Source organism: Myxocyprinus asiaticus, chromosome 7 (genome assembly GCF_019703515.2).
Source record: "Myxocyprinus asiaticus isolate MX2 ecotype Aquarium Trade chromosome 7, UBuf_Myxa_2, whole genome shotgun sequence".
Taxonomy (NCBI): Eukaryota; Metazoa; Chordata; class Actinopteri; order Cypriniformes; family Catostomidae; genus Myxocyprinus; species Myxocyprinus asiaticus.
The window spans coordinates 20,759,240-20,779,841 of record NC_059350.1 but is presented as its reverse complement, the minus strand read 5'-3'; the positions used below and the strand labels follow the sequence as shown (position 1 = coordinate 20,779,841).

The window sequence follows — 20,602 nt, the reverse complement described above, 5'->3', positions numbered from 1 at the left end:
GTGTCTAATTTTATTATCTAAGGTACATATATTGTGTCTTAATTTACCATAGTCACTATCACAGTGACTTCCTAACATTTGGCTTACATAAAATATGCTAAATATGTAATTCCAATATATAAGAAATCTTGGCAATATCTAAACAAACTGAGATTCATTGCATATTTAGTTAAAAGAGAAACATAGGTTGCGTAATAACATTTCAGGAAAAAGGCACTAAAAGAGATTCATTCAGCCCACAATAGCTTTAATAGATCACCAAAGCCGCATAACGTGTTATGCCTGGGAATTTGATATGGGAAGTCAATTGCAAAAGGCATGTTCCAAGACAACGTAATCCAGCTGAGGTCTGTTTTTACTATCAAAGCAGAAGACATTTGTCAGTCACCTTGTGGCCATCAAGCCTCCCCCTCGGACCTCCGTGTCCTCTGTTTGAACCACAACGCTCCTGTCCTTGGGTGAACCCTGACACAATGCTTCTGCTCTTCAGCACGAAGTCCAGTTAAAATCGGTACACTGTAAAAAATGTCTGTAATTTTAATGGGAAAAGACTGTAAAAATGCTACAGAAAAAAATATTAATTGATTAACAAATATTAACTGTAAAATATACAGTACAAAATTTTAATATTTAAGACAATACAGTAGTTTTGTACAGTAGTATAATCTGTCAGTATAAAAATGTTTAGATGTAAAAGGTATGATTTTCCTGTATAATTAATAGTAAAAATGTACATTGTTTTACTTTTTACAGTAAATGATTGTGAAAATTATCAGATAATTTCTACAATAATCAGACGTTCCCACAATTCCCTGCATGACCCATCATATTTCATATTTTATGGGAATAGTTATGTATCTTTTTATTTTTAATATCAGTTACGTACATTGGGGTGTTCTGTTTTATATTTAATGTAGTTTAGTTAATGTTTACTGCATTATTTAAATTTGTATGAGTGCAACTGAGCACTGTCTACGGGTTTATTGGTTATTATTCCTGGAAGAGCCACTATTGGTGAATGTCATCATGTGCTCTTTTGTCATTTTTACGGTGATTAACAATACCTTATAAAGTAAAAAGCAGTTTTTTACAGTTTCAGAAGGTTAATATCAAGTTTTTTTTTACAGTGCCAGCGTGGTCATGAAAATTACGAGATTTAATCTGTAAAAATGTACTGGTTGTTCTGAAAAGTTGTTTACATTTTTACTGTATTTTTTACCTAATTATTCTGGCAATCACAGCTACCAGTTTTTTTTTTTTTTTTTTTTTTTTTTTTTTTTTTTAATATTGTATTTTTTTACAGTGTACATAATCTTTGCCCGACTGCAGCTTGTGACTTTCCTGTCCAAACTGAACAGACATTTAAGGATGTGGTGCAGTACTTTTTCTGTAGATGCACATTACTTAATTGGAGAACTAATACATGTAATGTAGCAAAGCCGGCCCTGCGGTTTTCAAACGGGGATACCTTTAGCTCTTCAGACATATCCAGAGCCATTAGCTTTACAACATGTGCTCTGCAGTGTTGCACCACTCACATTATCTCTAAGACCATTTGGTAAAATCAATGTCTCTTAATAATTCATCAACTGAGGCCTACACATTTCTTTGCAACAATTTAGACCACTGACGTGTGACAGTTTATTGCAAATTTGTAAGTTCTAAATCCACATCATTATAATAATATTAAACAATAATTTTATCATAAAATTGTAATAACAAAATTGGACACTTTTATTAATTAGTTATAGCATTCTGTATTTGGAATATTACACTTATATAAGAAAACTGCCAAGCTCAAATGTCACTGTGAATTAACATCAAGTGTTGAATTCACCCCTGTACACAATTCACACCCTTTCTTTTTGGCTTCGTAGTTTTTGCCTTCCAACTTAAGCTATGTGATTAGTAATTTTAATTACAGTGCATGTAGACATTTTAAAAATGAAGTCTGGTAAGACAGTTTCTTAAGAGTAAATGCTAATGTAAACTCTCAACAACTGTATTAAAATAATGCAGTGTTTTCCAATTTAAGGCAGCTTTTTTGTTTCCTCCGGTAAAACTTGGCAAGGACACTTGTCTCATACATTTTCAATTTCTTGTAAAAGCTCAAACCTCTATACCTTTCACTTTGAATTAAATTTAATAAATCAAGTGCTTTTCCACGAAGTACTCTATACTCTGTAAAATTGACCTTTGATTTTTTAAGGCAATTGGTTTGCATGCTTTTTATAAGTAAACATACTCATTCTGCTCAAGTAAAGTGAGCTGAAAACTTAAACTTAATTATTGAAGAACAGTTAACTAATTAAAAGTAAACAACTCATCTGTGATTAAAGTGTCATTGTATTTATTTATTATTTTATAAGGAATATGATGACTGGATTCTAGGTTAGTCATTTGGCAGATTGGACTCTCCTCAGAACTTCTTAGTGCACATAAATCTGCACTTTTGTAAAGTGCAATTGAGTAGAGAAGAATGATCTAAAATGAACAGGCTCCAAGTTCACCAGAGGCAACACTAATCACCCTAATGTTGACTTCACATAAATCACAACTATCAACCAGCTACAACAAAACAACAACAATAATTATAATAATTTAAACCTATAATTATTTTTTTTCAATAACAATTATTATATTTCTAAACAACTTTGCTTGTCTTGACCAAACATATATAATTTATTGAAGCACAAGGGCTTATGGGTATTCCACACAGCTGCAATTTTGTTCTTGATAATTTTGAGTTAGTAGTACTCGAAGCCAAAAAAGAAGGTATATCCAGTATTTTGATTCCAAAATGTGACATTTCAAGTACTGCTTAATTAGGACCACTTAAATGTTTTTAGTAATGACAAGTTTAGAGAGTAACAGACAATGGTAACTTAATTACAACTAGTAAGAACAGTAAAAAATATTACCTTAAGTTGTGTAATTTTTTTAAATATTTTTTACAATTTGAGAAAACTATTATTATAGCTTTCCATCTCCTCTCTATTTCTTTCTAATTATTAACTGTTCTAAAGTTCACATTTTTATAGCCTTAACATTAGTTCTAATGCATGTGTAGTTAAAACTACTTATTTTCTCATACCATGTGCTGCATTGGTAATTACAATTAAAATATTTATATTTGCATACAAATTATTAGTTGTTACTCTCTAGAATAAACCTTCCTTAAACTGTATATTTTCCCTGGATTTTTACCTTAATTTGCAGTCTTCTCTGTAGTTTATACTACCTGCAGTGGACTGAAATGTCAATGCACCTCCATATATAACCTTTTTGTTTTTTACCCAAAACTTGAAATCATGTGAAAGATTATAGGCTAATAAGCTGACTAAATCAATCCTTAGCACAGCTGAAAATCAGAGCACCGAGTAGGCACAAAGCTTCTGAGATAACTGAGTAAGGCGTTTAGCATTACAATAACATTCCAAAGATATCAATCCCACAAACATGAATGTTCTTTTCTGAAACTGTTTTTCACATTTCCGCATTATATTGCTGGTAATATTCAATACTACAACTATCAAACTTTAGTACCGTGGTCTACACTTTTAGTCACACACGATTAGGTTTGGGCTTTGAAACTTGAAAAATACTTAATATACATAACATACATAAATATAGTTTTATTTCATTATTAAAGGGATACTGTATGTTAAAGATGTTTTATTAAATCATAAAACTAAATGACTTAAAACTAAATGAAAATTCAAATGTCTGTTCTGTTAGGTGGGCCTGGTCAGGGTGGACATTTATTGGGAAAAATAAGCCACAACATAATCTGGCAATGATATCTAGCTAACATATTTATAAAGTTATACTGATGATTTTATTTCTGTAAGCATAAATATATTCAAGTTTTTAAATTCCCTATATCTTTTGAAAAAACAGGAATCAGATTATTTATTACTTATTTTGGTAAAAAATATTAAGCTTGTGGGGACATGAGGAACTGATACTAGTGCAATACATTAAAATGATTTCAGTTGTTTAACACTGTGTAACATCTTTATTCTTTTTAACAAGCCTAATTAAATTGTAATCGGTTGAAATTAAACATTATACCCTGTACTGATGACATAAAAGGCACAGAATTGTAAAAATGACCCTTTTTGTGAAGCCAATATATAAATGTACATGTTTGTCGCCATATTTTTATATAGGCTAAGAGCAAACTGACTTTAAAAAAAAAAAAAAAAAAAAACGAAACAATTTGCTATAATTAAAGTAATAAACTTCTCTTTGCAATTTGACTGCAGGCAAAAACTGTGACAGTATTCTGGTAAGTGTAGTCTGCACATGATCATTAGGTTTCGAGACGTTTAGTCTTCCACAAAGCACATTATCACAGTCATAATCCCGCCTCAAGCGAATTTTATTTCGACCATATGCCTAAAAGACTCGTTTACACCGATTCAGAGCCCTGGGAAACACGAGACACGGTGCCTGTGTTTTCTTTCTGACGGGGAAGCACTCCAAGACTACATTTCCCATGATGTAATGTTCTTTATTCCCCGTCTTGTCCGACTTCTCCCTGCCTCCACAGGCCAGAGGAGGCTGAGTTTAGAGAAAGTATCGACGTTTATGCTTGTCAATCATCAAGGAACCGTGGGGAGTGAAACTGGAGGGAAGGTCGACGACCGGGGAGGATTTCCAGCTCAAAAAGCACTTCAGCGCTGATGCGACCATAATGTTTTGGGAAAACGAGGACAAACTGTATTTCCAAGGAAAATGTTTTCTTTTACTTTAAAATAAGGAAATCGAGCAAACCTTTCACTACACCGAACTTGGAGAGTGTCACTCGCTGCCTCGTTGCATTTCAGTCTGAAAAAAAAAGAAGAAAAAAAAAAAAAAAAAGGAACGAAACCAGCGGATTATTTACACCAGCAAAGTGTGCAAACTTAAAGGGGAGACGGATATTGCTGTGTTTAAATACATTCTGTTTGATTAATCCCGCCAGAGAAGAGGATTTAATCCATAAGAGTTTATAGGAGCCGCGTCGCTGTGGGGAAGCTCTTCCCGTGTGGACGTGCTGGAAACCAGGAGTGACGGTATTTTCATGTTGTTGTTTAACACATTTTCTTGTAAAACAGTAAGGCGCAGCTTCCACCTCACGTTTTGGGACTTTGCTTTGATATTTTACAGGTGGAAAGTCGAAACTTAAGGCGCGTCTTTTCCTGAAAGGCTACAAGAAAATGAGCGGAGGAGATGTGGTGTGCTCGGGGTGGCTCAGAAAGTCTCCACCTGAAAAAAAGTTACGGCGTTATGTAAGTAGTAACATTGTAATCGCATTCAAATGCACCGATATTGTTGCCACCACAGAACTGTTGGAGCAAGATTTATGCAAATCTGTGCTTTCCAACGACCGCAGGTCAATCACTGCCCAGGAACAGTCTGTTAAAGCTTTAGCCATTGCTTCCTGTTCTTTCTGAAATGCTGATGGTCCAAGAATAGTTTTCAGATCAGGCTCAGTTCCCCAAAATATATGAGCGTGTGTTTGAACAGAGACTGGCTTCTTTCTCGGTTTGCTTGGTAATAGCACTGAAATAGTTGTTTTCGAGCACAGCTAATGTGTATTTTTTTTTTCCTTGTGGCTTCATAATCTGTTCTGTGCGACACGCCTCCCTGTGTTATGTGAGAACTTTTCTTTTCTTTTTTTTTCACTTTTTTTTTTTTTGTTTGTTTTAGTTTTTATTGTCCTGTGTGAGTTTGTGAATATACATTGAAATGATGCATGTTGTCTTGATGCAACGTGACCCCTTGACCTACATACACAGCAGTCAGACATGCAAATCTAAACTTGTACTATGTAATTACTCTTGCAAAAGTTGTCAGCCTACTTTTATTTGAATAGAATAACTCTGTCATGTGTAGCTAAGTTATTTAAACAAGGTTCCGTATTTTTGAAAGTCGAATGAAAACATTTTGAATGTGGTTTAATATTTTATACCAAAAGTGATTTTTGAAAACATGGTTCCAGATCACAATCAATGTGTAGCTTTGGCTGCCTAATATTTCCAAACAAGGATTAAACGGATTTAAATGGCAATAATGATGCAGTGATCATTCCATTGATTACTCAGTTCTTCATCTCATCTCATCTCATCTCATGTCATTCTTTCTTTAGTTTTGCATCAAAGACATAGTCACTTTCCATATTCTATCATGTTTATAAAATAATTTTCACCAAATTGTTTGAAATGATTTTGTTTGATATTTCTCTAGTTGCCAAGACAACAGAACACTAAAATCTCCATTCTGTCTTTACGGGATGATTCAACGCATTTAGTCATTCACACATTGTATGTGTGCCATGGGGTCTTCCCTTCCTCTAAGTGGAAATATACACCAATAATCTGTAATGAAATCACTCACTCACAGCTCTGCCTGCTATCAAGCTGCAACCAAACATGTTAGAAATCTCTTCTAGGCTCATGTGAAGCTTTTTATTGGATTCCTTTAATCTAGTGGTGCTCTGCTAGGAAATTTGCTATTGTATTCATGTTTTATCTCCTTCTCTAATCAGCAACACGTTTTAGACTGACTGAGTCAAGTATGTGGCAAAAGTGGGATATTTAGTATATTTTGCCATTGTTTAGATGGATTGTTTGATTAGCAAAACTTTTATGTATCTGTCCTTGTAGTCGGTGCATGAAATTGCATAGTTTTGAGAGACGAGAACAAGCTGACACACACTACAGTGTGTGATTTAGCATGCAATGAGCTTCCTAAGTAAAGTCTGTTGAATCTGACGGACAATGTGTATCATGGCTCCAAATTGAATTAAAATGATTACTGAGCTCATCCACACAATGTTGTAATAAGATTAGATCCAAGCAAGAATGCAGGGCTTTGTGGTATCACAGTGCATTTTCTGAAGTCATTTTTAGATTTCCTTTTGCTTGAGTGATTTATAAGTCTAGTGACAAGGGATTTTGCCCTATACCTCATAGCACAATCCAGTTCGGCCCTTAGAGTGAGACCAGAAACTTACTTCCCGTTGTCCATCCTTTCTTAGTGCAGTGAGTTGTCACCAGCTTGGGTTAACTGTAGTCTTGAAGTCTGTCTCTCAACATCAGTGGCTGTTCTAAACCTATTTCTTTGAGCATGGAGGTGGAGTGCTCCCAAAGTATCACATGTGGTGCTTTGAAAGAGGCTGATTAGTACCAGACTGTTTTTACTGGAGCTGAGTAGCTAATAATTAAATTGCTCCTTCCTCAACAGAGCCCCACACCAGGTGAATAGGCCTATTAGACACTGTGCATCTGCACCAGTTGGGCTACATGCTTTTATCAGCATAAGTTAATTAACTCTAATTTAAGATGCATATTTCAAAGTGTTTTGTTAGCTATGGAGAACTCTGAGAAAATTCAGATCTCTTCAGACCTAGCCATTTATATCTTCTCCAGATGCCTCTATCTGCTGTCACTTGTAGACATTCTCAGAAAATGGTGTAGCTGTAGGAGGCATGCCATGTACTGGGGAGTGGGTCCTCATGCTGTACTGTCTTATATCTAAATTAAAAATAGCTCCTTTTGAGCCTTTAAAGATTGTATTTTTATTTTATTTGCCAGGTATTAGCTCTGTCCAAATCATGATAAAAAAAAAAAACTGCTGAGACTTTAAAAAAGACATGCATCGTTTAGCCTCAAAGCCAGATAGACTCCGTTTTCATTATTAAGAAGATAATAAGGTTTTATTTGTGTTTAAACACGCATAGAAACCAAGAAACGTTGGGTATGCTCTTTGAAAATATTATTTCTTTAGAATCATAATGGTGGGGATTACACAATAGCACTTTGTTTAACGTGCAGAATGACCTGGAGTTCTGTCTAGCTCCTCGCAATAAGTTTTCCGAACAAGGACAAGATTTTAACATTAAGTGTTCTAAATAGCACCATTGTAAAGACCAAAGCAAACTGGCACTAGATCAGCTGATTCATCTGAGAAGTTCAGTGTCAGATGCTTTGGATCCTAGAGCAGAGCTTTTAGTGGCACTGGGTCAAAAGTCTGTTGTGTTCTTGATGGTTTGGCAACAGTTCAAAAGCAGAGCAGATCATTTGACTTGACTGTTTACAGGGAATGCTCTTCATGGGTCAAAGTGCACAATCAGTGCTTTTCTGTGGATCATCTCTGACAGGTAACAAAAAGGGGCTTCTAGAGTATAAAAAGAGGGTTGAGGACGGCACATAAACACAAACCTTTTGTTGTTGTTGTGATCAATGCATTTCAGACTGTTGAAGGCTGCTAAACTGACATTCCGGGGTTTTGCAGAAAACAGCATTGTGAATCATGTAAATAGCGTTTTCCTTAAGCCGCTTAAAGCCCAATATATACTTAAGTCAGACGTGATCGTTGAGCGTCCTCGTACAGGACGTGTGATGCAAATCTCGTGATCAGCAGAGTGCATTTTATCTCATAATTTCTCAAATTTGTTCATCATTTTGGTGATGATTTCTAACACAGTTCTTCTTGCACATTGCTAATTTTCCCTTTTGCTTCATCTCTGTGTAAGGTTAAAGGAATAGTTCCCCTAAAAAATAAATATTTTCATAATTTACTCACCCTCATTCCATCCCAGATGTTTCTAACTTACTTTCTAATTCAGAACACAAATAAAGATTTTTAGAAGAATACCTCAGCTCTGTAGGTTCATATAATGCAAGTGAATGGTGAACAAAATGTTAAAGCTCCAAAAAGCAGATAAAGGCAGCATAAAATTAATCCACACAACTCCAGTGGTTTAAACAATGTCTTCGGTTTTGGGTGGGAACAGACCAAAATATAATTCCTTTTTCACTATAAATCTTGACATCAGCGGTCTCTTTGGATATTGTGATATCAATCTTGATTACACTTCCTATAGCGCCATCAAGCGCTCTGCGCATGCATTAAGCTGTAGGAAATGTAATCGAGCTTGAAATCATGATCACACCTAGAGACCGCAATGGTCAGTAAAAAATTAGGTATATTTTGTTCTTATCAAAAACTGATTGGATCGCTTCAGAAGGATTAAAACAGTGGAGTCATATGCATTACTTTTATTCTGCCTTTATGTGCTTTTTGGCACTTCAAAGTTTTGGTCACCATTTACATCATGGATTATATGGACCTACAGAGCTGAGATTTTCTGCTAAAATCTTAGTTTGTATTCTGCAGAAGAAAGAAAGTCAAACAGATGTGGAATGGCATAAGGGTGAGTACATGATATGAGATTTTTCATTTTGGGGAAAACTTGAACTATCCCTTCAACTGCTATCATTGCTTAATACTACAGCATACTTGGATGGCAGCTTCAAATCTTAGTATGACAGTGGTATTGATTGAAATGTCCCAACCACAAAAATGTGGACGTCTGTATTTACTGTGTTGCTTTTTTCGGCTTGTTTTATGGTAGCTTATTTTTGAGATTGTGAAATTGTTTATGGGTGGTTGAACACGGTAGCTTTCCACTGTGAAATAATTGTCGAGAAAGATTTTGAGATTGGGGCAAAACAGAGAGAAAGCGAGCCAGAGGGGAAAATGCATGACTCTAGTCAAGAACAACCTCCACCCTTCTCTTTTAATGCAGTGTGGTGATGGGGGCGTGGTTGTGTATCTGTGGGAGAGAGAGAGTGGTTAGGCTCATCACCTGGGATATCAATATTAACACCTGTTTCTTGTTGTAGTGATGGCGGAGGGAGACATAAAAAGGAGCACAAGGCATCAGAGTGGCAGAGAGGGAGACCAGAGAGAGACTGTACCTGCGTGCATGCATTTACTCGTTTGTTTGTGTGACTACTTGGTCACTGAGTGCCTTTTTTGTTTAAGTTTTGTGAACAATGCTGAAGAGTAATAAAAATACTCACGTTGAGAGTTCGCTGCCTCCTGACTCCTTCATTGCCCAGACAACGAACCTGCTACATGCAGCTTAGCAAGCTACTAGGTGCTCTAACCACTTACAAAGCCCAGTTAGCCAGAAAGCCATTACCTATGCAGTGCAGTGGCTGCCCTCACTCACTGCCTGCAAGCATGCTGTTGCATTTTAACAGCTTGCTGCTCTAAATTCAGTGGAGGGCTCAGAAGAGAAAAAAAGAATAGTTTTTTTACTTGGTGATTTAATTATTTCTTTTAGTCAGGATTCTATAAATCTGCTTAGGTTGGGGGAAACATAATCGCACAACTCTGCTGAAACAAACATGTACAGAGAGCAGAAACAAACAGTATTTGTGGCCTGGATTATCGGCTTAGATAGGTGCTGGTGCAGACATTTTTGCTCATTTCTGTGTCTCTGTCTCTCTTTCCCACTCCCCCTCTTCATACTGGTCTCCCTCCCAGCCTGACTGGCCATTTGCGTCCAGAGTAGTTCTGTCAAGGCTGAGAATGTCCCTGAAAATGGATTGCCTCTGCTATCAATTATTAACTGTAACAAATAAGAAAAAACATTTTGCAATATTAATGTGCTCCTCTCCTACCCACTATAGGCATTCAATGGCAAACTTAGCTTTGTTTGATCTGAATTTGATAGGGTCATCTCTTTGTCAGTCAGAGTCTTCAGAATAAAGACTACGCTATATTATGCCATAGCCGTGCTGTTAAAAAATACTGTACTGTCGCTAGCTGTTGTAGCCTACTTATAATCTGAATTGAAGGGTTTTTTTTTTCCTACACTTTAGGCATTAAGCAATTTTGAAAAGAAAAATAAGGGCTTATTTAAACATTGATGTAGTTATTTCAGGGTCTTGTCAAATAAAAAGCGACCACATCTTTTTGTAATTATGGCTGTAATAATTGGTTGAATGGGTTATAGAGAGGATATAATTTAAACTTTTCATGAAATGTGGAGATTACAACTAGATTTGTCTGCATATTTTGGAAGAGCTGTGGGGTGGCTAATAATTTGTTGTAACTTGGTTAAATAAAACTTGTATAGCTGGTATCCATTACCCTTAACATGGAAAAACATTGTATGTAAACGCTGTCTACATACTTTTAGCCATTACACAGCATTTTGTACCATGAGCAACACTTTTTTAAAACAGTTTAAAATAGTTCAACTTCTAAAAAAGTTGAGAGCTGTTGTTTCCCCTGATGTCTTTTTGTTCAGTGTTGATACAAATTGCTGTCTGATTAATCAGTCCATAAGGTATGACCAAAAGTGATGTCAAAATCAAGGACAAAAGAAAAAATTAGGCCCCTTTTGGGGTTTTTAATGTGAAAATTTTCAAGTCATGCAATTATTATGTTTTAGGGCTGCACGATTATGACAAAAATCATAAATGTCGATTATTTCCCTTGATATTGTTATTTTGATTAATAGAATTTAGATTAAAAACATATTTTCTTAAGGGCAACTGTGCAGGAGCATTCAAATTTTGTATGTGTGCCAAGCACTGATGATGACTTGCATTCTTGGACAGGTGCAGTGAAACGAATAAAACAGAACACGGCTGTCTCGAGGCGTGTTTTAAAGGTTGAATTTCCTATTTAATTGACACAGCGTCTAAAAAATGCACAGTTACTGCACGAGATGCTAAAAAAAGAGCAAGACACGACGCAACGGTCAAAGATGTCCATCTACTGCATGCTTGCGTAGAAAAAGACAGATGCGTTCAAACGGAACCAGAGGTCAAGGTCTTAGACGGTTGTCACTTGACTATGCCTTGCTCTCTTATCAGATCTTGCTGTATCAGCATAAGGCACATACATACAACCACCTGTATTATAAAGCTTGAGTCTGCGGTAGCACTATGGAACTGGTATAGGCTACTGTGCAACACTAAGTTAACATAGAACAGTCTATTGAAGTTTTTCTTGTCTCATTAATTTTTTTTTACTTAATATTTAAGAATATGAATAAGCTAAATCTTTTGACTTTATCATTTGAGTCACATTTGTTAACAGCCAGATATGTTCTTTGCAATAAACTATCACTATAAAACTGTGCTGACTGGTCTTGTTGATGTAAGAGACCATTTACAATTGTCGATTTAAAAATAAGATTTTCCTCCTACCTGAAATAATGTCTTTAAAATTCTATATAATTTGAATGTAATTCGAATTTTGGTAATATTTCAGTGAAAAATTTGAATTTAGTTTCTTAGCCCTGTTGACAGCTTTAGACTGGATTATACCTAAAGTAAATTCTGCAATTGAAAATCTTTTCACAGTTATTGTTAATTGCGGCAGCCGTAATTGTATTTTTGATTATTATTATTATTTTTAATTGTGCAGCCCTATTGTGTTTTCATGATTGATCATTGCTCCTCCAATTACTCGAATACTCGTGCCCATGTCCACCCCCATGTGCATTAAACTTGCGTATGCAAAAGCATTCAAACATAAAAAATAAGCACATTTATTACCTCTAAATTACTTGTGCATAATTACTTACTGTTTAATGTTGTACATGCGTAAAACATGCATATAGTACACAAATGTAAATTTGTTTGTTATAATGCCTCTGTGATATAGGCCTAGTTCAATCCTACTAGAAGTCCTGAATGGGTCTGCAGTTTACAGGAAGCTGTTTATTACAGCGACATATGATCCAAACCGTAAAGGCACCTCTAGTTTTACCAGATTCATGTACTGTATAGAACAATGTCCTATCTAATAATGGAAAACAGCTGGTATGATACTGACATTTTTGATACATTTTTGGCCACTGTTATGCAACTGTGTTTAAAGCGACCTGTGCTATTGGTGTACAGGCCAGCTCTAGTGCTTCAGGTTTGTTGTCCAGTATGATGAATCTTTTGAGAGCATTATATTAGCATTGGTTAAGCATTTGTTATTTGGTTGATTTTATTTTATTGGCAGGATGGTGTTTGTTTTAGAATTCCAGTGGTGAGGGAACAGGCCTCAGCTGTCATAACTCATTCACACAGTCTGCTCTCTAGAGGGCCTCAAAAGGCAGCCTCTGTCTGGGAGCTGGGAAGGGGACCTGCCCCTTTAAACACACACACATAAACACATAGCCATACATAGTATCTCGCTACTCTCTGACCTTTCTATTTTTGCAAAGAAGCTTAAGTGTTCTTTATTACTCACAAAGGCTCCATTAGTTTAATATAAAATGGAGAGAACAGAACTTTATATACTATTTACATTCCTTATTGGTGGGAAATCTTTCGGAAGCAGAGTTGCATTGGACTTTTCCTGTTATTTTTATTTGAAAGCAATATCATGACTAGTGTTTGGAGTGTTTAATAGACTTAGCCTGGTTGCTCAGGATCTTGAATTATGTAATGCATCTTTCCTGCTGTCAATTAGGCCTATATGTCTCTTGGTCTGTATTTCAAGGAGTGGGTTTTTTTTTCTCACACTTTTACATATATTTCCAGAGCCTGCTGCAGTCATGTGCTCCTGGTGTTATCTGTATTGTTTGTTTGAAGTGCTCTGTCATTGAGCATGATGAATTTAGCTAATTATAACCATTAAAGGGTTCAGTAGGCCTTGGCTCTCAAAGCCTCCAACATCTGATTCACTATAAAGTAGATTAGCTTTTATTTTTGAATGTGTCATCGTCTGCATATCTAGACTAGGGCTGGGTGATATGGCAAAAAATAAAATCTCAATTTTATCAAACGTATGGATGATTCACGATTCGATTTTGTCAACTTTTAAATTTACTCCAACATGATTCAAATAGTATATTCTTTATTAGAATAACCAGAAACCTGGTTAGAGAAATCCAAGTTCTTTGCATTATAGGAAACAAAGGTGTGCAAGAAAAATGTACAAATGCACCACAGCGGGGAAGTTGTCAACAGAGTGTTAATGTAACATAAATTAAAGTCTAATAAACCCAGATGTTCAGAAATAATAGAATAAGAAAACTGCTAAATAATGTTTTGCCATGCTGGCTATAGATGAAGTACACTTGAAACACATCACAGAACAAAGCAATAACTAGCGATCTATCTGAATCATCATGGCAAAAGGAGCGACGGATGTTTGATTCTCTCATATATAGTAGCCTCTCCGTGATTTGAAATAAAGCGCCCATAACTGGCACGTAACTAAAGCTTTTTTATGGGTAAAAAGAAAACAGGAATCCGCTCATCAACATGCGCACTCCAAGGCCAGTTATGGTCTTAAGCTGGTGTACACCTGCATGATGGATGAAGCTGAGCTACAATCACACTGTGTACAATCGTTCTGGGAATATTACCGCTGTCTTTAATATCAGTCTCCGTGTTGTTAACCTGTCACGTTCATTTGGAGTGCCACACATGTGCAGCTGATCAGATCGGGAGCAGCATTAAGACAAGCGCTATGAATTAGTTTTCTCATCCTTATTCAGCCTTTGGCGGGTTTACAACATATCTAACTATAGCGTTTGCAATATTTTTTCTCGATTTAAGAAAAATAAAAAAATCGTGTCAAAACGCTGATTCGAATTAATCTGAAAAATCAGAAAAACCGCACAGCCCTAATCTAGACTAGTGTTGTTGTGTGATCAGCTGATCTCAAATTAGCCTTTGGCCTAATCAGTGAACTACGAAAACATGCACAGCCATGAGAGGCTTACAGGAAAAGGCAGTTCCTCCTTAAATACACAGCCTGTTTGCATACTGTCATCTGGCAAAGGTTCGGTTTGTAAACAGATGTGTGCTTTTATGTGCAGAGGGTATTTGTTCAGTCATGTTCTTTCCCATACAGAGATTAGATAAGTTCAAAATGGAAGCCTCACATTTTCATTTACTCTGCTCTCCTTTTATATATCCCCTGGACTCCATACAGCATTGTCCAAAAAAACAGTCACACTGCCTTGCACAGAGCTTTGAAGTTATTTGATGAAATGGAAAGCAGTTGGCCCTGATTACAAGGCATATCGATTGGATTTGGTCTCTCTGAAATAGTTTCCATGAATCTGTCAGCACCATTCAATTTAGAGTGTATAGACCTACTTATATTTGATTACTTTTATACATTGTAGGGATATGCAAAACTATTAATTTTGAAAATCGGCTAGTCAGTTGGTTGTTTGAATGAGTAGTTGACTCATCGGTGTTAAGGATAATAATGTATAATTAGGCTCCTTTATGTTCACATGACCCCGACCAGACACATTTCAGAGGGATATACAGATGTTTAGCGCAGCACTTCAACATGGCAACTAACGCATATTCAACAAATAAATAGGCTAAATAACTATTACATATTATTACACAAAACTATCAAAGTAAGAAAAGTAAGAAAGGCTCCAATATAGAGCTGCATGAAAGTGCTTATACTGAACACAGAATGATGTTCTTCAGTAGCAGCGTTTCCACTGTTGGGCCAAATGAGAGCATACTAGTGCGTGCCAGGGCCAGTTGCGTTCCCACTGTCACTTCAGGGGCTTCATCATGCCTCCTCGGGGCTTCCTCGATTACCCTTGGGCCAAAGAAGGCCAACTGGGGATTGAGGCGGTGTCACTGTCAAAGATGGAGTTTCACTGATTCAGGTCAGACATTTCAGCACCAAGATACTCATTTCCCAATTTTTCATATCTAGCTACCAGAGAATCTTCAGTACTGCTCAGTAGACGAAATTGGGGCTATTATGAAAATTTGGGCTGATGAAAACATGCAACGTCAGATTGACACGGTGTCTGTAAAATGAAGATGCGATTAAGAATATTGTAGACGAACTTGCGAAGTTGTGTATCCAGCGCACAACGGTAAAGGTTCGGGAAATTAAGAAAAAATATTGTGGGCACAGTACCAATCCGTGTTCCTTTCGAGGGCTAGCTAGTCTACAGAGTTGATACCTCAACTGGAGCTTCCCTCTTGCTTGTGAAATGGGCAGGGTTTGTTGATGTTGTGCATTCAAAGGCGAAGAACTGCAAGATAATCTAGTACACATCTAGTTCACGACATCAAGCAGTTTAATCCTTATTTACTGCAACTATTTATTTAAACAGTGTCAGACAGAATCAGTAAAAGACTTTAATCTCTCCACAGCACCTCAAAAATACGGGAAAATTACTTACAGCAGAGATTTAAAGTCCAAAAGTGATCGTCATGAAATGTATTTTTGATGCGGCACTTTGATGGCTGTAACAGCAGTCCATGAAAAGACTAACGCTAAAGCATTAAAGAGATGAAACTTCTTGCAGAGAATTTTACTGTGCTAACTGTTGTTCACTGTTAAGCACAGCAAGTTATCCTCATGCAAAAATGCTCTCTAAGAAGTTGCATCTCTAACCCTAACCATGTTAATTAAAGAATTGCGTCTCCTATTGAGCTTTGGATAAAAGCATCTGCTATTGAGCATTGGATAAAGCATCTGCTAAATGACTAAATGTCCTATTAAAACCACCACCACTAAAATATTTTATGTTGATAGTCGACCCCACTAATCGGCTTGTCAGTTGTTGGATGACTAGTCGATTTGTCGACCACCCTGGCACATCCCTAATGCATTGTTTACTGAATGGAATGTGGAGCCAAGAGATTTCAGGAAAATACTTTTTGTTTTGAAGTGGACTGAATCTTGTGATGTGCAGTGCCTTGGTAAGGTCAGTTTAAGAATAGATTTAGCCTCAGTGCTGGGCGATATGGCTTCAGAAATTATATCTCTATATTTTTCAGCAAATTGACGATATTCAATATACATTGGCTGCCAAAAGTTTGGAATAATGTACAGATTTTACTCTTATGGAAAGAATTTGGTACTTTTATTCACCAAAGTGACATTCAACTGATCACAGTGTATAGTCAGGACATTAATAATGTGAAAAATTACTATTACAATTTGATTTTTTTTTTTCAGAACTTCTTAAACTACTTCAAAGAGTTCTCATAAAAAAAATCATCCACGTGCAGCAATGACAGCTTTGCAGATCCTTGGCATTCTAGCTGTCAGTTTGACCAGATACTCAGGTGACATTTCACCCCATGCTTCCTGTAGCACTTGCCATAGATGTGGCTGTCTTGTCGGGCACTTCTCACACACCTTACAGTCTAGCTGATCCCACGCAATGGGGTTAAGATCCATAACACTCTTTTCCAATTATCTGTTGTCCAATGTCTGTGTTTCTTTGCCCACTTTAACCTTTTCTTTTTATTTTTCTGTTTCAAAAGTGGCTTTTTCTTTGCAATTCTTCCCATAAGGCCTGCACCCATGAGTCTTCTTTTTACTGCTGTACATGAAACTGGTGTTGAGCGGGTAGAATTCAATGAAGCTGTCAGCTGAGGACATGTGAGGTGTCTATTTCTCAAACTAGAGACTCTGGTGTACTTATCCTCTGGTTTAGTTGTACATCTGGCCTTCCACATCTCTTTCTGTCCTTGTTAGAGCCAGTTGTCCTTTGTCTTTGAAGACTGTAGTGTACACCTTTGTATGAAATCTTCAGTTTTTTTTGGCAATTTCAAGCATTGTATAGCCTTCATGTTTCTTTTTTGCCATTTTTTGACCTAATATTGACCTTAAAACATGCCAGTCTATTGCATATTGTGGCAATTCAAAAGCAAACACAAAAACAATGTTAAGCTTCATTTAACGAACCAAATAGCTTTAAACTGTGTTTGATATAATGGCAAGTGATTTTCTAGTACCAAATTAGCAATTTAGCATGACTACTCAAGGATAAGGTGTTGGAGTGATGGCTACTGAAAATGGGGCCTGTCTAGATTTGATGAAAAATGACTTTTTTCAAATAGTGATGGTGCTGTTTTTTACTTCAGTAATGTACTGACTATACTTTGTGATCAATTGAATGCCACTTTCGTGAAGTAAAGTACCAATTTCCTTCCGAAACAGCATCTGTACATTATTCCAAACTTTTGGCCGCCAGTGTATATCAGTGTATATAATATTAATATTTCAAAGGTATTAAATAAAAATCTATTTAAAAATGATGAAGGCATGTTTCCCACAGTGTTTCTGAGTAAAATGTAATCATTTTCATTGATTTGCACATTTATACTTATATTTAACAAACAATCAGTCAAGTTTATTATTATAATATAATATAATAACTGAATTATTATTATTTTCAGGATATGATTTGTTAAAGTTAAATTAATATATTTCTGTCCTTTTTACTTCACCCTAAACTGTGGTTTTTATTTTGACACTGCAAGTGCAGTCGTGTTTATTTCCCCTTCACCAGGAGCTTTTATTATGAAACAGGAAGTGCAGTGTTTGTTTGACAGTGTTTGTTCACATCTTGTGAACCGCTGTCAAACTCTCCTTTACTGTGCCGCGTTTGTAGATTTGTATAATAACTTTATAGCGGTTACTAATGTTTGGAATTGCGTGAATGCTTGAACCTGCAGTACTTCACAATGCAGATGAACTGTGCTAAAAACACAAGCCCATGAGCCCCGCCACCCCCGCACGTGCACACAGATCAGCACGTCGCCAGTTCATTCTGAAGCGCACACAGACCATGTTTATCTGTGTTTAATCGCAGCCTTTAGCAGTTAAATAATCACATATGATCATATCTCCATTTTGATGTTATTTTGATTCATTGTACTGCCCTGAAGGATCGTGAAATTAGTCTACTGATGCACTCTATGAAACTTAATGGCCAAATAAAATGCTCATTAACATCATCGCGATATTCATGATATTGTTGAATTTTATATCATCAGCAAAATCATTACGATTACATCGTGGGTATTTTATGTATCGCCCAGCCCTAAAGCATTTTTTTGGGAAGGTACTATTTTAAGACCGCAGTTCTTCCCCATAAACATACAGTGAAGACCATGGATGGTCCCGCTGGTTTACTCAAGGAATGTTTAGGGCAGGACGTGTCTAAAATACGTCTAAAATACTAAAAGAAAAAAAAATGTATCATGGACTGTGACAGGCAGACCCAGCTTTTGTATTTGTATGCAGGTAAGACAATCTAAATGTTACGTACCTCACTGCTGAGTGATTAAGTATCAATAATTAATAGTAATATCCTGATGATTAGGTTGCAAACACAAAGGTTGCAGATGAAATCCCACATTGGGTCAAAGTGTACTCTTTTGACCGTGAGCTCATATGGACATGTTTGACGTATGCTAGTCTCATGTAGACAAACCTATGGCTGTGGCATAGGTCTGGGCTCTACAGCAGCTTCAATTAGCCAAGAACCGCCCATTTAGACAGGAAAAGTCATCTAACTGACACGTTGAGCGACCAATCACAGTCGGTTTTGCCATAACGGGGTGTTTAGGGGTGGGGTTATTGGAGATGTATCATACCATAATCAAAGACAGACATGGGGGAAAAATAATTTACATAATGCCGTGCGAGTCTCCGCAAGGGATTGCACAGAAAACACCCTGGAGATTAGTAGAAAATGTGTAGGAAAAAAAAGTATAGGACAGAAAACCTCATTATAGAGAATTTCACAGAGTAAGTAAACAAAGCAGAAAATACAGCTCTGCTCGTGGATATCCACTTTACTTTCTGCTACGCGCCTCAAACGAAACTCTGAATATCTTTAATAGATTTGATGTCACTAACCTGGCAAATTTGGGCAATTTCTGTGATTATTTCATCCTCAAAAGTGCTCATTCTATCAACGTGGAACCTTGTGAACACAACTCTGCTTCCAGGCGGACTGATAAAATGTCCTGTGTCTATCTACTCGCGGAAGTTCCATCGAACCAGCCAATCAGATTTTTTCGATAAAGCATTTTCCAGTTTCATGGTTAGAGAATGGACTGTGGGCAGTTAGTGGGTGTGCTGTCTGAGGCTAGACTAGACATATGCACACTTCAACTGCCTTGCAATACTCTTTTAGCACAGTCAATGGCAGGTACTTGTGCCACTGACACACTAAGACGTGGACTGTCCCCATGTCTAGAAAAAAAAAAACAGACTTCACATAGACAGTCCGAGCATACTGTGCTGATGACAACATTTTTGGCATGTGGAACATCAAAAAGTACGCTTCACTTTGGCCTTAAACTGTTGGAAATATAGTGTTGAACTAATGTTGGGCCAATACAAATATAGTGGAAACATTATAATAAAAGTAGACACTTTATAAGTTTAGCACCATATATTTCATGGCCCTAGTGTAGTCATAGAGACATCCTCATAAACTCAGCATTATTTTTTCCCAGAGGCCAGTGCTGCCCAGGAATGCAAGCTTCGCAGGGCTCCTCAGCTTTCTCTCTCTCTTAATCTGTCTATTTCTCTCTGGTTCCTAGTTCCCTATGTGTTGAATCACTATGTCATTAACACTAATTCAGGCACTATCAAGGGCCTTGGTCTATTAAACATTGGGATACTGATGACTTAACCCGCAACACAATTATGAGGTTGTGTGTTAAAACATAGCTGACACAACTGTATAAAATGCCATCGTGAATGACTGATATAACTGATAAAAAGTACGATGCCATTATAAAAATGCACTAATCCTGCATTTTTAAGCAAAACATTATGTACTTGCATGTTTTTAGCAGTAACCAACGTGAATATGTGAGCCATGGTGCGCAAGCTTTTCTCATAGCGCTCATGAATGCACAACAGAAGTCAAGATGTTTGCATAAAAAAGACAAAAATTCCAGGTTGTTTCTCACCAAATTCTTTCGTATGTCTTCTGAAGACTTGGAATGTGATGCACGATTCGCATGGACTATTTTTGGCATGCTTTTGGGTCTTTTTT

At 36.6% G+C, this 20,602-nt stretch overlaps 1 protein-coding gene across 11 annotated transcripts in view; it reads left to right on the top strand.

Annotated features, from left to right (window-relative positions):
* Positions 1–4,292: 4,292 nt before the first annotated feature.
* The window catches only part of LOC127443886 (GRB2-associated-binding protein 1-like), a 121,927-nt gene continuing 105,617 nt past the window's right edge, over positions 4,293–20,602 (top strand). For 3 of the 11 annotated variants that reach the window (XR_007897720.1, XR_007897721.1, XM_051702906.1), the window contains exons 1-2: positions 4,411–5,060; positions 5,155–5,276. Coding sequence is in view for 9 of the 11 variants with exons in the window: in XM_051702906.1 (XP_051558866.1) it covers positions 5,205–5,276 (72 nt within the window). In the remaining 2 variants the exon portion in view is untranslated. Of the gene's footprint in view, positions 5,061–5,154; positions 5,277–20,602 lie in introns of all 11 variants that reach the window. The other 8 variants (XM_051702911.1, XM_051702908.1, XM_051702907.1 and 5 more) reach the window with 6 other exon arrangements.